General features: G+C 39.9%; 1 protein-coding gene across 1 annotated transcript; it reads right to left on the bottom strand.

The window, feature by feature from the left end:
* Positions 1-3,514: 3,514 nt before the first annotated feature.
* Positions 3,515-5,176, bottom strand: LOC308258025 (glycerol kinase-like; the record flags this gene model as incomplete). The annotated part of the gene is made up of 1 exon (XM_080688256.1): positions 3,515-5,176. The coding sequence occupies one exon, from the start codon at positions 5,174-5,176 to the stop codon at positions 3,515-3,517; it is 1,662 nt and encodes a 553-aa protein (XP_080544382.1).
* Between the last annotated feature and the right edge of the window lie 12,382 nt (positions 5,177-17,558).

Here is a 17,558-nt window from a genome sequence, read left to right as displayed (position 1 = left end):
AAATCATGTTTCTTCCTCTGGCCACGGTTTCTTTGTTTTCTAAATAATCTGTACGTTGTTACTGGTACCAGAATTTATCCTCTGGAAGATTCTGATTTTATTGAGAACACACCTACACCATGCCAAGAGACTTAGACAACATCCTGTCCATGTCCGACTCAGAAAGACATTTACCAACTTTTTGCCATGAATTCCAAAAGCTCTTCAATTCCAGCTGATGTTGCTCAGTGGTTGAGCTTCGGCCTATGAACCAGAAGGTCATGGTTCAATTCCCAGTCAGGGCACATGCCCAGGTTTCAGGTTTAATCCCCAGTAGGGGACATGCAGGAGGTGCTGATCAATGCTTCTCATTAGTAATGTTTCTATCTCTCCCTCTCTGAAATTAATAAAAATATATTTTAAAAATAAATAAAGGCTCGCCGAAACCGGTTTGGCTCAGTGGATGGAGCGTCGGCCTGCAGACTGAGGGGTCCCGGGTTCGGTTCCGGTCCGGGGCGCGTACCTTGGTTGCGGGCACATCCCCAGTGGGAGGTGTGTGGGAGGCGGCTGATCGATGTTTCTCTCTCATCGATGTTTCTGACTCTCTGTCCCTCTCCTTTCCTCTCTGTAAAAAATCAATAAAATATATTAAAAAAATAAAAATAAATAAATAAAGGCTCTTCCCAATTCATTTAGTTTGTCAAGGGATTTTTGTCTGCTTGAGTAATCCATGGCTTAAAGTACCATCAAATAGATCATGTCTAGATTCTCAATAGTCCATGCCATGCATTAAACATTTTAAATTACTTAGGTTTTTTTTACTACATATTCCCTTGCTTATAGGTGAAAAATCACAAGGAAAACTGCTCCAGGGTGCTCACAGTTATTTAGAAGCAACAGAAAGAATAGGATATTTATTAAAAAGATATCTAGCATCTCAAGACTATGCTTTTCTTGAAAAGCACATGTCATATTGAATACCTGCAAAAGAAGAAGATACAGAAGTGTTACATTTTCTGGGTTTCCTGCCATCTCAAGTTTTTAATACACAGCATACCTAGTATATGGAGGCGCTAAAAATGGTCACACTGTAAATGCATACACTTTGGAGTTTTTCCCAGAAGCAGTAATTGACGGATTCGATCTCCTTTAGTCTCATCCTAAATCCTGCTTGTACAGAGAAGACAAATGGTGGCATGTTAACTGACCCACATGGGTATGGGTCTCATTTGTGACATGTGCTAATCTCTGCTGTGAACAGCAAAGAGGATATTACCAAAACGCAGATAAGATATTATTTACTGAGGATATGACTAACTGGAAGTTTTTCCTGTAAATACACCAAAAAAAAAAAAAAAATGCCCAGTGTTCACATCATTGTGGGAGATTTTAGAGGACCAGGAAGAGAGAAAGAAAAGAGGGGCTTAAGGTGTGTACTAGACTTATCAGAGGATCACTTTGTAAGTTACATAACTGTCTAACTACGATGCTGTATACCTGGAACTAATACAATATCGAATGTCAACTATAATTGAAAAATAAAAAAAAAATTAAAATAAATAAAGAACAAAAAAAGAGAGGTTTAACTTCAGGTGTCTGATTATTAGATTTGCCTATGTTTTCTTCAAAAAGAACTCAGTATTTTATACAAACCCTTTCTTGTCTAAAAATATATCAGTTGTATTTTTCTATTTATCACACCAATGGTGTTAAAATATTTTCTTAGTTTTAAGTTAAATATGTTTGCGCAGGTATAAGAATAATGATGGTAATTTGTATCATCATAACATCAATACAAATAAAGAATATTGCTTAAGAGCATGAAACCTGGAAGCAGAGTGCCTGGGTTTGATTATCAACTTAAGACTTGGCAGTTGTGGACCCTGAGAAAACATTTAACCACACCTTGCCTCAGTTTCCTTCTTTGTAAAATGGGGCTAAAAATAGACCTCTCTCATACAGCCATTGTGAAAATATTAAATTACTTAACATACTTAGAATTAAATGACTTTACATACTTAAAAGTGTTTAGCAAAGTGCTATATAATAAATATTATATTAATTAAAAGAACAATATATGCCCAGATCTGTATTAAGCATTTAAGAAATTTCAAGAAAACTATGTGTTTTGAATTTTAATTTCCAGGAACTTATATCAGAATTTGGTAACTAATCACACCAAAACACATGTGACTGGAGAGCAATAAAAGAGAGTGTCATTATATCCCAAGTATTGTATATTGTTTTCAAAGATGACTATAGCCTTTTTTTCTCTTCTCCTCCCATTCTTCTCTGCAGTGTGACTTTGCTGCTTGCCCACCAAGAGTTGGAGACTATTTCCATGACCCTTGAGTCTAGGCTGGCCTTGTGACTTATTATGACCTAAATATGGTGGAAATGATGCTATGTTGAGTTCTGGAGTCTACATCTTGAGGGGCATCACAGCTTATACCATAACAATCTGCCCTGGGACTGACACAGAAGGAAATTGGTAGCCAACCAGAGGATGAGGGGCCAATGGAGAAAGATGAAGATGCTCTAACCAACATCAGTACAACTTGTCAGACATGTAGGTGAGGCCATCTTGGATCTTTACATCCTGCTGTTGTTGTAAGCTACTGAGTTTGGGAATAGTTACACCTAAATAGGTAACAAGTTTCAAGTGGTGCAGAAAAAAAATGCAATTGTTTTTTAGAAGTTTAGAGAAATAAGTGGGGGCATGAGGTAATCTTGAAAGATATAACATCTTAATAGGCCTTGGACAATGTCTTAGCATGGTTTGGGTTCTATAACAAAATATCATAGGCTGTATAGCTTATAAACAACAGAAACATATTTCTCAGAGTTCTGGTCAAGTGAGACACACTCCTTCTGATTTATAGCCAATTCCTTCCCACTGTGTTCTCACCTGGTGGAAGAGTTAGGGATCTCTCTGAAAGTTCATTTATAAGCTAATCCCTTTCACAAGCATTCTACCCATATGACTTAATCGCCTTCCAAAGGCCCTACCTCCTAGTATCACTTGGCGGGGTTAGGACTCAACATATGGATTTTGGGAGGACACATTCAGATCATAACATTTAAAAATAAATAGGAGGTGAATGGCTGGAGAAGAAGTCAACATAGAAGCGAAAGAAACAGCATAAACAAATGAACTTGAGTGAGCAGTAATAAGTCTTGCATATATGTAAGTAGGAGATCAGGAATGGGAACATGAAGGTCAGGGAGGAAATTAGACCAATTGACAAATACGTTTTATGTTTGAGTATAGAGAGAGATAAGATTTACTTATAGGGTTAAGAAAATTATGGAGAACTTTAAACACTAGTCAGAAACACCAATATGATTTTTTTTTTTCCTTTCTGCTGGATATTCTTTATTTTGAGCCACAGGTGTACTTTGGGGGTCATGCAGCAAGTGGCTTATAAATAAAATCAGAGTCTATGAATGGTGTCATCGCATTTCGAGGCAGAACCGCTGGAGTCTCTCCTTAGATAAAGAGCTTGCATTGTTGGAATCCGTGGCATGGTCTTATTTATGGGATACCTGAGATGTACCTCGCTCCGATTAACATTACCATGCTACTCACTACAAAAAAGCCCAAGGGTAGACTACTGAAGATGCTAGGGTCACCACTTTCTGAAGACTCAGTTGTAACCCAACCCATTGACTTCATCACAGCTTTCTTCCAGATGGAATAACGAACTTCACTTTCCTCGGCATTGATCTGGGGTTCAAACCTTTCCATTATGAAGGATGACAGATCCTCAGGGTCCAGACTCCAAACCCCAACTCCTTCCGCGGCCCCTGCGGCCATGGCGGCGCCCAGGGCAGTTATTTCCGGCATGGAGGGCTTCACCACGGGGATGCACAGAATATCTGCTTGCAGCTGCATGAGAACCTTGTTGTTGGTCATTCCTCCGTCCACCTGCAGATGGCTGAGTGGAATTCCGCAGTCGCGGTTCATGGCATCCAAAATCTCTCGGGTTTGGAAACAAACAGCTTCCAAGGCAGCAAAAGCAAGATGGCACTTGTTGGTGAACTGCGTGAGCCCACAGATGATCCCCCTTGCACTGGGATCCCAGTAAGGCGCGTACAACCCTGAAAAGGCTGGGATGAAGTAGCAGCCATAGGAAGTCCCCACTTCTTTGGCAAGTTTTTCAATTTCCTCGGAGCTCTTTATAATTCCAAGGTTGTCTCGTAGCCAGCGAACAAGAGCACCCGCTATGGCAACAGAACCTTCCAGGGCATAACACACGGGCTTGTCTCTGCCGAGTTTGTAGCCCACTGTGGTCAGAAGGCCGTGCTCAGAAAACACGCACTTGCGGCCGGTGTTACACAGCAAGAAGCAGCCTGTCCCGTACGTGTTCTTGGCCTGCCCATCCTGGAAGCACATCTGTCCCACCAAGGCAGCCGACTGGTCGCCCAAACACCCAGAAATGGGCACACCTCCCAAGGTCCCCCCTTTCATCAAGCCATAGATCTCAGAACAACTCCGGACATTTGGAAGAAGGCTCATTGGAATTCCAAAAAATTCACAGAGCTCTTGATCCCATTCCAGAGAATGAATGTTGAAAAGCATCGTCCTGCTCGCATTTGTCACATCCGTGCAGTGGACACCTCCCTCGGCGCCTCCGGTCAGGTTCCAGATGAGCCAGGAGTCGATGGTCCCGAAGAGAGCCCGCCCTTCCTGCGCGGCCTGCTGGACGTTGCTCACGTTGTCCAGAAGCCAACGGACTTTCACGGCGCTGAAGTACGTGCTCAGGGGGAGGCCCGTCTTGGTCTTGACGAAGTTGTTGTTGCCGGGAATCCTCTTGCTGAGATTCTCAACGGTAGACTGGGTTCTGAGGTCAAGCCACACGACCGCGTTGTAGAGCGGCTCGCCGGTGATCTTGTCCCAGACCACGGTGGTTTCCCGCTGGTTGGTGATGCCGATCGCTTTGACGTTGGAGATGTCAAGGTTGAGCCGCTGGAGTTTCTCACATGCTTTCTCTATACACTCGTAGACGGACAGCAGAATCTCCTTAGGGTTCTCCTCCACCCATCCTTCCTTTGGGAACTCCTGCTTTATTTCCACTTGGTGATGGCAGAGCAGTTCGGCTGTCTTTGAGTCGAAAACCAAGAAGCGCGTCGAGCTGGTGCCCTGATCCACGGCCCCCACCAACAGCCCCACGTCTGTTCTCTTTGCCGCTGCCATGAAACCTGCTTCCGGGTGGGCTGGGGGACGCGGCTGGTTTCCTAGGTGACGGCCGCGAGGGGGCGGGGCAGGACGGGGGGGGGGGGGGGGAGGGGGGAGGAGTAGGCGCCCAGTCCAGAGGGCGCGAGGCCCAGTGTGACCCAAGAACACCCAATGTGATTTTTTAAAATCGCTGCTTCTCTTATAACATTTTCTATTATACGATTTCTTTTTCTTTTTTCTTTTTTAAACATATTTTATTGATATTTCACAGAGAGGAAGGGAGAGGGATAGAGAGCTAGAAACATCCATGAGAGAGAAACATCGATCAGCTGCCTCCTGCACACCTCCCACTGGGGATGTGCCCACAACCAAGGTACATGCCCTTGACCGGAATCGAACCTGGGACCTTTCAGTCCGCAGGCCGACGCTCTATCCACTGAGCCAAACCGGTTTCGGCACGATTTCTTTTTTTAACAAATATTTATCGAGTGGTTGTTACGTGCTACATACTGTAGTAGGGTTTATTGACAGTATCTCCCCCAAATTAATGTTTACCTGCAACCTGTGAATTTATTTGGAATTAGGATCTTTTCAGGTGCAAAGATGCAGGCATACTGGATCTGAAGTTGGAGCCCTAAACCCAATGATCGGTGTCCTTATAAGGTGAGGGGAATTTGGGGACAAAGAGAAACAGAGACATTGATATGCAGAGAAGAAGGCAGGTGACAATGGAGGCAGCGTCTGGAGTGCTGCAGCTACAAGGTCAGCAGTGCCCAAAGCAAGGAGAGGCGCATGGAACACATTCTTTCTCAGATCCTCCCAAAGGGACCAAGCCCACCGACATCTTGATTTTGGACTTACAGCCACCAAAACTGTGAGAGAATAAATTTCTGTTGTTTTAAGCCACCTCATTTGTGGTAACTTGTCCCACCGGCCCCAGGAAACTAATGCAGAACTATTCTAGATGTTAGAGATACAACAGAGAGGAAAACATAAAAATTTCTGCAATTAGTTGTCTTTATATGTTGTCTTTCCTCCTAGACTTAAATTCCTGGAGAGAGGATCTCTTTCTTACAGATCTTTGTTTTCCATAAAGTTCCTTATTCCTAGTAGATGCCCAGAGCATAAAGGTTCAATGAGTAGTGGGCTAGATAATGAGGAACATTTAAAAGAAGATTTGACTTTATATGGTGGGTACACAATGCCATATACAGATGATGTATCATAGAATTGTACATGTTATTAACCAATGTCACCCCAATAAGTGTAATTTTAAAAATAAAAAAGAGAAATATTGTACAGTTACAAAAGGACCAACAATTAGAATTAAGGAAATGTTGCAGATTTCATGGTCAAATAAATGCTATGATTAAGCAAAGCTCTTACTTGAAAGAATGTTGCACTTCTAAATGTTCTATTATAGGCTGCCAGAATAAAACATTTAAAGGTTTCTAGGAGAGTCTAACTGCCTTTAGGGAACATCAATTATGTCTTGATTTAGAAAATGGTACATCTAACTTTTTTTAGTTATTCCAGTGTATTGTAGAAAAAGCCATAAGACAATGTAGATATTTAACCTTTCTTGACCTAAGTTAGAAAAGACAATATCTAGCATATCTAATTTTCTTTCCAGTTTATAGGTTTCATGATTCTCGAACTATGCAAAAACTTAAGAGCTGTAGGAAAATGGGTAAGTGGCATATTTTTGTTTCCATCTGAGATGGGTTCATTTTAGAATTTAGACATGTTTAGGCAGTGTTGGAGGGACAGACATCTCAGAAGTCTAATCTGTGACTATGTGAAGCCTCCTGGAAAGGAACTCACACTAAAGAAGAAGCTGAATTCATAAGAGAGGTTCAAGGCCATGGACTTGTGTGGAAACTGTGGGGTATGATTGTGTACAGCTCCTAATGCCTTCTGTCCTGGTTCTTTATGACACACACATATCATGATTCCCCAACACAGACCCAGAGATTTGTAGTACCTGAGCCCTAACAGTGAAGCTCAATGGGAAAAATTAAACAAGACAAGTATTTCCTTCAAGTCTCAGAGACAAAGAAAGAACTAGGCAACACTTGCTTGGGCCTAGATAGAAGAGTTAATGTAAAAGACGCTTTGTCTTGGCTCTTTGAACAACAATATGGGAACAATAGCCACTACAGACCCTAGTGACTCTCACATCAATCATTGGCAGCCTCCAGGTAGGATAGAAACAAAACAATCGTCTATGTGAGAGGTAATGACTTGATGGTGAACAGAAGACTTGAACAAAAAATTAAAATAAGAGGTAGGCAAACTGGAGCTGATAGAGTCTGCTAACTCTAGTGAGGACCATGGCACTTGGACTTGTAAGAATATCATTTCATTCAAAACCTTTGTGGACTCAGTCTTCCACAAAATTTATTTTTGTCAATTTATCAATATAAGAAAATGTTATGTATAAAATTATCATTATAGGTGACTAAAATACATTAAGCCAACATATCAAATATTATTTCTTCCCTTTTCCTGTTTATTTCTACTATTCAGGAGAATAGTGTATTACAGGGGATAAATATCCCTGTATTCAGAAGTCACCCTTTTTATAGAAGAGTATAATTGCATCGTTTTTGGCAAATTTATAAACTTACGTTGTAATGTTGAAAAGACTATGTATTGCATATAGTATTGATTTTAGCGTGTAATCAGTGCTGGCTATATTCTCCATTGGCCATAAGAAAAACTCTTTTAATTAACTTTGAAAATTCACTCATGTCACATAAACACACACATATTCAAGTATACCAAGCACACACACACACACAATTACTACTCAAAAATAAGGCAGGATTATAGCCTATTTTGTACAAGTGAATCACAGTTCTTGACATATATTAAGTGCTCAATAAAATAATAATTACTGCCCTAGCCGGTTTGGCTCCATGGATAGAGCGACGGCCTGCGGACTGAAGGGTCCCAGGTTCGATTCCAGTCAAGGGCACATGCCCGGCTTGCGGGCTCGATCCCCAGTGGGGTGTGTGCAGGAGGCAGCCAATCAATGATTCTCTCTCATCATTGATGTTTCTATCTCTCCCTATTTCTTCCTCTCTGAAATCAATAAAAACATATTTAAAAAATAATAATTACTATCAATATCGTCACCGTGGCAATTATTAAGAAGTGTCACTGACTTATGAATAAGCCCTTCTGAAAAGTGAGAGCTGCATCATCTTGATCCTAGATAATACTCTAAGAAAGCATGCTCAGGGGAAGGGTTAGTAGATTTGTGTTGCTCTGTCAAAAAATAATTTGTGAATATGGTTACTTTAAGACAAACCATAGGCAGTAGGAGAGGAGACATGTTCTTAGAACTTTGTTCCAGGATCCCCTTAGTTCAGCCTGCTCCTCATTCCAGCCTGATCACTATTTAAATGCCTGTACCTTTGGCTTTTTCTAGCAAGAGGTAGTATAGTCTAGTGCCTTGAGGTCTAGGCTCTGATTCCAGATGTGCAATGGTTTTAATCCTAGCTCCATCAGTTACTAGCTTCATGACCTTGGGCAATCTATTTAACCTCAGGTAATTAATTTCCTTTATCTATAAGTTTATGACAGCACCTAGCAAATAGGTCTATTGTGAAGATTAAAATTTTTAAAAATTTAAATAAAAGTTTATAGCACATAGTAAATCCTTGGTATAAACCAGCCCTTTGTATTGACTAGCTTTATAATGGTCTTTCGTTTGGTGATAACTCTACACTCTCTGACTTTAGCGTGTGACTCAGTGCTCCTTCCTGTCTTTTTTTATTTTTTTCCTCCCCTAGTCCAATCTCTCATGCTAGTTTGGTTGGCATTTTTTATACCTCCCAAATGGGCTGCTGTTTTTCTTAGTCTATGGCATACCTATTCATACTGCAATCCAGCTATTTAGGTTCTAAAAGAGGGTCTCATGAGTCAGAATAAGAAGAGCCCAAAGATCATGGTACTATATGAACTGTTTATGAAGTGTTTTCTCCTTATGACACATGCATGATTTACTGAGAAAAAAGTGTTGATTTATCCTGATCATTGTATAAATAATTAATACAGTAGGCCCTCAAATAATGTCATTTTGATCAATGTTGTTTTGTTATAATTTGATGAGATGTTATAGGAACTTAACTCTTATTTATATATCTATATCAATTAGCCTATGGTAAATTTGGTTTCAATACACATCATTTTACCATAGTTCCAAGAACCTATCAACAATGTTAAGTGAGAACTTGCTGTACTATGAGTATGTGCTGCCAATAACCTCTTAAAGAAAAAGAATTACATGGAAAGCTGCTTCTTAAGACAATTTTATCATTAGAAATTATTTAAGTGTTGCATAATATAGACAAAAGATAGTTGGTGACAAAAAGTAGGACTCTGTATATTCACATATTTTAATTTAACGATTTTGGTTGGTGGAAAAAAATATAAAACAAAGACTGAAAATAGTGCAAGGTGATGACCCTATTACTTTTTGGGCTCAGAACTTTGCTAAGTACTATGTGCTCTTCTACCTTCTTAAACATATAGAACGTAGTTTCAATAACTCTCTATCATCTTATCATGTTGGTATGTTTCTATTGAATGATTATTATCTTTGTTATGGGCTAGAGGCCCGGTGCACAAAATTCATGCACTAGAGGGGGGTGTCCCTCAGCCCAGCCTTCACCCTCTCCAATCTGGGACCTCTTGGGGGATGTCCGACTGCCAGTTTAGGCCCGATCCCTGTGGGACATCCCTCTCACAATCCGAGACTGCTGGCTCCCAACCACTCACCTGCCTGCCTGCCTGATTGCCCTTGCCAACCCAGTCACCCCTAACTGCCCTCCCCTGCCGGTCTGGTAGACCCTAATTGCCTTCCCCTGCAGGCCTGGTTGCCCCTAACTGCCCTCCCCTGCTGGCCTGGTCGCCCCCAACTGCCCTTCCCTGTAGGCCTGGTCACCCCCAAATGCCCTCCACTGCCAGCCCGGTCACCCCTAACTGCCCTCCCCTGCAGGCCCGGTTACCCCCAACTGCCCTCCCCTGCGAGCCGGTCACCCCTAACTGCCCTCCCCTTCCAACCTGGTTGCCCCCAACTTCCCTCCCCTGCAGGCCTGGTTGCCCCCAACTGCCCTCCCCTGCAGGGTCAGTCACTGCTAACTGCCCTCCCCTGCTAGCCTGGTCACTCCTAACTGCCCTCCCCTGCAGGCCTGGTTCCCCCCAACTGTCCTTCCTCCCCTGCAGGCCCGGTTGCCCCCAACTGCCTTCCCCTGCAGGCTTGGTCGCCCCTAATTGCCATTCCCTGCAGGCCTGGTCCCCCCACAACTGCCCTCCCCTGCCAGCCATCTTGTGGTGGCCATCTTGTGACCACATGGGGGTGACCATCTTGTGCAAGGGTATGATGGTCAATTTGCATATTACCTCTTTATTATATAGGATCATATTTTCTAGTTTCTTTATATGCCTAGTAATTTTTTATTGGATGTCAAACATTGTGATTTTTACCTTGTTAGGTAATGACTTTTTTATTTTTGTTTTGTACTCCTAAATGTATCCTTAAGCTATGTTCTGAAATGCAGGTAAATTATTTGGAATTAGTTTGAACCTGTGAGGCTTGTTAGGTGTGATCAGAGCAGTTTCTGATTTAGGGCTAATTTTGTCTGCCACCAAGTAAATATCCTTCTGAGCACTTTACCTGATTTACCATGGGTTATGAGGATTTTTCTCTCTGGGTTGTGCAAACAAAAATTGTCCCCAGCTCTGAATGTCCCTCTGCTCCTTATGATTATTTCTCCAGCCTCAGAAAATGTTCTCATGCACATATGCACTTAGCTTAACACTTGAGAGGAATCCTTAACAATACCTGAATCTCTCTCTCTCTCTCTCTCTCTCTCTCTCCCCTCTTTCTCTCTCTCTTCTCTTGTAGTCTGCTTTGTGAATTCTAGCCACTTTAATCTCTTCTGACACTCAACTCTATCTCTTCAACTCAAGGGAGACCACTGAGCTTTTTTTAAACCTAAATTCCCTTTCCCTACTCTACAGGCTGAACATTTTCTCCGGGCTATCAGTTGAGGCTATTATAGGGCCCACTTCTTTTGTTTTTTTTCTCTCTCAGGAATCATTGTCCTGCACTTCTTGATATTTCATTTTGAAAAACATTGTTTTATATACTTTGTTTTCTAATGTTGATTCAGATGGGAAAGTAAGTCTGGTCTATGGTAACTCCATTTAGGTTAGAGATGGGAATTCCCCCAAGTAATTTCTCTTAATCATAGTTTCTAGACAGTAAATTTGACTTATTTAGACTTTACTGGATTGCAGCATAAAACAAAATTATGCTGAAGATATAGTGGGATCCTTTTCATATCAATACTGAAATATAAGACACCTGGAGATAAGTTAACTGGCTAGACAAGACTAACTGTACTTGGTACTTGACTGAAATTTGATAATTTAGTAGGAAGGCATAATTTAAGGTGTCAGTGTATTTTGGATTGTTAGCCTTTTAAAAAGTGTGGAAAGCATTTTTCATTATATATTTTTTGGCCTGCAACCAAAACCCCTCATGGGCTGTTCAGTTACACCTGAAATTTGGCCTTTCCCCAACTCTTAGATATTCTTTTGGCTCTCTCTGTTCATAATGGGAGTAGAAAAACTTTCCAACTGAAAAGCTTCACAAACACTGAGCTTGGGTTTTGTCACTTAGTTATGTTTTCATCTCGAGTATAAGATTAGAGGAAGCACAACGCCAAAATAATAGAAAGAGAAGTTTATATCATGAGCCTTGCCAGTATCAAACTCCAATTCAGTATTTGTGCAGTTACTGTCCTTCTGACACCTACCTTGATTCAGGTTCTTTTCTCAGTGAGGACACATTTTCATACTGGCTGAGCTGAAACTGAATGAGCGGACAGTGATGACAGCCAGGAGACCCTCTGTTCTCAATGTATAAATAGCTTCTCTCTTATTTCCTTCATGGCTATTTATAGAGCATGGGGAACTAGAATATGGCCAATTTGTCATTCAACGCCACCGGTTTCAGAAAAACTGAAATCATTAAAAGCTACCTTCATTTTGTTGCTTGTGAAAATCCCAACCATAATCTCTTCCTGGCCTGATAAACCTGAAAGTCAGATCATGAATGGTTTCTCTGAATTTATATGGAAATTTTACAACAACATGAGAATACGAAGAAGAAATTTCATTATCTACAGTGTTGGTGTTGAATTCATAAAAAGTGTTTCTTTGAGTTTTCCCAGGTAAAGGAGAACCCACCTCTTTCAGACAATAAGAGTTGTAACTCATTTTCTTTTTCTGTTTGCTTTGGCCTCCAAGAACCTTGAAAATTTTGATGCTTAATACAAATATTCCCTCACTTTTTGAAAGGTTGCTTTATGCCACTTTTGTGAAAAAACTACATTAGTACCTGTTTTTGCTAACCAAAAAAAAAAAAAAAAAAAAATTCAAAGAGGATTTACACTTTTTAAAAAAAAGGTGAAAAGTGAAAATAGCATTTAATTTTTGTTTTGCAGTGAGCTGTTATAGAGGTACCATGCACCCAAGCAGGAAGCGTGGCCCTGCTAAGCTCCTTCCCTGGGGACTACGCTCAGCATCTCAGCACCAAGCTATCACAGCTTTGAACTGTGTTTGTGAGTTTGTGAGCTTCTGTGCTTTATCTGGATTTATTTTGTGCAAGACATGTTCTAAAGTAATTGCTTCTTTGATTTATGTCATTTTGGTTTACGAAAGGTTCATAGGAATGCCCTAACTTTAAGTTAGTGGAGGAAACATGTAGTTTTAATTTCTCTGATACAATTGAGTCTCCAGTCCTCATCCTGAAATTTTGTATCAGATATTTATTTTCACGTTTTAAAATATAAACTCATGAACACCTTTTTGGGAAACATAATTGAAATTTCAGAATGTTAAATTTGCAGGAGCTGAGAAAACACAGTTTATTATCCCAATTTGTATAATTTAAGAAAAGAGGCTCAGAGATACTATGTAAATTATATACTTAGTAGCTAGCAGAGTCAGTACTAAAACTAAAGTTTTCTCAATCTAAGCTCAATTCAGGCTAAAAAATAATCTGGAAGTTTATACTTGATGTACAAATTTTGCTGTCGGTTTTAAACTTAGTATTATTGCCTGCAATTTGTTCTATGTGGGTAAGATTTGTTCCTCCTGGCTGGACTCCAAGATCTAGGGAACTCTTTAATCTCCCAGTGTTCATTAAACAAGTAAATAAATCACAGGCTAAAACTGGACTTGAAAAGCCAATTATTTATTATCAATGGCAATGTCTAACTTACTCCCTCTCCCCCTACCCCCCGCCTGGAATATAAGAGGCTTATCCTATTTTGAAATCCTAGAAATATTTGGCATTTTACATGGTACTTTTTATTCACAGTTATGTTAATACTAGAGTCCTGATGCATGAAATTCGTGCAAGAGTAGGCCTTCCTTCCCCCGGCTGCTGACACCGGCTTCCCTCTGGCACCCGGGACCCGGGCTTCCCTCCAGAAAGACGTCCAGTCTAATTAGCATATTATGCTTTTATTATGATAGATGTTTAATTTAGACCAACACATTTACTCAAAGAATGTTGTATAAAACTGGCAAGTTCTCTTCCTACTCCAACCATAACACATACACACATACACGCACACACACACACGCACATACACGGCATGCACATATAAATTTAAGACAAATTTTTGTCATGGAGACGGTTGGGAAACCTAATTAAGGTGATTGAAGATGTGGGAATTGTGTTTCTTGTGACACTCAGGCTTTCTTATGCTGATTCCTGAAAGGCCTGTGGTGATAGGACTTCTACTCTGCTGGATAGAAGGCCATCTCCCCTGCCCCTGGGTAAGCCCTATCTTACAAATCCTTTCAGTGGTTCCCCCTCCCACGAGACACATTCCCGTACCACTGCAGTACTGAAATTACTTTCTCACCAGGTAAAGCACCCTTTATCCTATAGTACTTTCAAATGATCTTGCTAATATTAAAAATAGACTGATTCATGTTCACAACTTTTCATTCTATGCTCCCCAATGAAGTAGGTGGTAATTGGAAGTGAAATAATATCAAAGAATAAGCACAGGAATGGAAAAAATAAGGAGAAGGTATAGCTAAAGTAGAAATTGGGTAATTGCCTCTTCATGTGGAATTCTTGTCTTAGCAGTTATCCTACTGCGTTGGAGAAAATAGCCCTGCGTGATGAGAGCTGTGGTGGTAGCACACGCTAGGAACTCCCCATCCAGTGCTGGGCATGGTCTGAAAGGGTGCTGATGCCCAAGAAGGAGAGTTAGAGTTGCTGACAAGTGATAGCAGTTAATTCAAGGAGAGCAAATAAAAGGCAATGAGAACAAGCTGAGGTAGATTGGTAAAGGGAAAAGAGTAATTTACCTATATTATTACAGATGATAAAAATCAACCTCTCAACCTAGGTGTTTCTAGCTCCATTTTACAAAAAAAAATGAGGTGAAAGTATTAGTCAAATATAAGTCTACTTGGTTTCAAAGCCATGTTCATTCTCCTCTATGACACTGCAGAAAGCCCAGAGTCAAGACCAGAGCATCTTTAGCTAATGACATCAAGAAGCATGGGATTAAGTGTGAGGCAGTTCTGCAGATGTTAATCACAGTTTGTAAATATGCATTCCATTGGTTCTCTGTATTCTACTTCCCCTGGGTTCCAACTTTTAAGTGTCAGGCATCGTTAACATTTGCGATACTTCCCAGTGACTTCAGTTAGACTTTGGAGTCCTTATTGTCTAATACTTTAGATAATAATAACACTTTAAATAAAAACAAACCCACAAAATTGAGGATTATATTTCTCTTTCTCTCTCTGAAAAAGAAATCATGCAGAATAGAAGAAAAAGTACCAGTCTCTGTCTCTGCTGCTACTATGGTCGTCACTGGCCTCAAGAGTTTATCGAGCACCAGGTATGCCTAGTCCAAACCGAAATGTGGTTTGGACCAGACTTTGAAGACTTAGCTTGCAAAAAATATAAAATATCTCAATAATTTTGTTATTGATTAAATGTGAAGTGTAATAATTTGGATATATTCACTTAAATAAAATATATCATTACCATCAGTTTCACTTGTTTCTTTTTATTTTGTTGGTACGGCTCCTGGAAAATTTGAAATGACATGTCTGGCATCATGTTTCCATTGGATGGTGTTAGTCTATATTGTCCCCAACTCTACCCCTCCTGGGGCACATTCTATAATACAATTCAGTTTTCTAGGAATTTCCCCAGTTTAGAAAATGCCTAGTTCAGTATTTTATACATAATAGATTCCATGCTTTTCTGTTTCAAGAGATATTTCAGTTTTCATATACGTTTTTATCAGTTCAGGGAATGCTCATTGATGCCCAATTTTGTATTTCTAAGGACCTAAAATGGTAATATCTGATCCTTCCCCAGGCAAACCTACAAATGGTATAAAGATTATAAAGAGGAATTTTACTAATATAGGTAAACAAAATAACTCAACCAAAATAAATTGCTACATGCAGGTATTTAACATTTTAACTTGATGGACATTTTGGACATCCATTTATTCCTCTTCTTACTCAGTCATTTATTCCGCAGATGTTAACACAGGCTTCCTGGGAAAGATGCCTGTTATGTAAGGCTGTTCCAGGCCACAGGGACTGAAGAAGTTCAGGGAATGCAGGACACACGGTCACTTGTAGAAAATGTTCTAACATAGGTTACTTATTATATTAAACATTCTCAGCACATGGTTTTGAGCTTTCATTTATGCATGTGTTAAAAATGTGGAACTGCCTGATTTTTAATGGATCTTTGTCTAGGCTAGAAGACCTCTCAGAGAAGGGAAGAGACTCGGAGTTTTTATTTTTTCATATAAGGAAATGTTCCCTAGGCTTTAGAGCAACAACAAAATTCCCGGAAATATTTTTGGCTCTGTGAAGGGTTATATAATATTAAAGGGATTGTTTATATTCATTCTAATATTATGTTGGGGCTTATTGTACCTTTGAGACTTGTAATAAGCTTATAATGCATGCATCTAGTAATAAGCTGAGATTTTCGTTAATATAGACAATCTCTCCTACCGCACTAGGTTCTTTTACTGAATTGGGTTTTTACTTATCTTTTCACATCTTTATTTCCTCAATCTATCAGATAAAATAATTTTTGAGTGTTATTTTAAAAAGAAGAATAAAAAAAAAAAACATCAAGTATGATGAAGTGGGTAGATAAAAAAAAAAAATCGATGTGCCCAAATTAACTGTTGAGAGACAGTAAATTATTTTCTTTTAAAGGTTTGTTGTCAGAAAAATTTCAGGCCACCATCCAAAATAATCAAAGCACAAATCATAGTCAGCACTAGTCATCAAAACAAGTTACTATCGCCTAAAAATAAGAATATGATACTTTCTCTGTATAGAGAAATAGATCCATAGAAAAACTTTCACTATCTTCATAAGCAACATCGCCAAGTGCCCAGACCTCAGCCACAGTGGATATCAAAAACAATGCTTGGAGACCTGCACTGCCAAGACAAGACATTCGGTTTTATGTTTTCTTTCAGTAACAAAAACATGTAGTCAGTATGAATTATTTCATAAAATTTGGGCATATAAATATATTTTTCTAAATAAAATTAAATCTGATACCCATTCTATTCTCCTGGGCTTTGGAATTTCTCAGGTACAAATTTTTCTTTGTTTCCTTTTTTTTTTTTCCCTGAGGGGTGAGGCACTCAACAGCCAACTTGCCATTTCCATTTAGATATGTAATAGACGTTTTAAACTCAATATGTCCATGAATTCTTGTTCATCCCCCAAATACTTTCAGATTTCCACATGTCAGTTATGACAACTTTATTTTTTGAATTGTTCAGGCAAAAACCTTGGAGTCATGCTTGATTTCTCTCTTTCTCTTAGACACTCTCTAGTCTGTTTGCAAGGGATTCATGTGGGTTCTGTCTTCAGCAGATGTCCACATCCTACCTTTGCCCATGTGACCACCCTGGTCCCAGCAATCCCATCATCTCAACTGAATTACTAAAATACTTGACCTTTAGCGCAGGGTAGTCAGAGCGAAGCTGTTAAAACATTGGTCATGGCTTATGACTCCTCTGCTCAAAAATCTTGCAATATCTCCCCATTTCATTGAGAAATGAAGCCACCAGAGAAAACTACAAATCTTACATGATTCAGTTCACTCTTCCGTATTATTTCTGACTTCATTACCATTACCAGTATACTTTCCATCATTAACTATACGTCAGCAATATTAGTACCTAAGCCAGACACCAAGGTCAAGCTCAGTTTACTCGTTCTCTCTACCTAGAAAACTCTCCCCCCAGATATCAGAGGAGGTAACTACCTGACCTCCTTCACATTATCACTCCAA

The sequence above is a fragment of the Plecotus auritus genome, assembly GCF_963455305.1.
Source record: "Plecotus auritus genome assembly, chromosome: 1".
Taxonomy (NCBI): Eukaryota; Metazoa; Chordata; class Mammalia; order Chiroptera; family Vespertilionidae; genus Plecotus; species Plecotus auritus.
The sequence above is the reverse complement of the archived record's forward strand: the minus strand, read 5'-3'. Positions and strand labels throughout refer to the sequence as shown.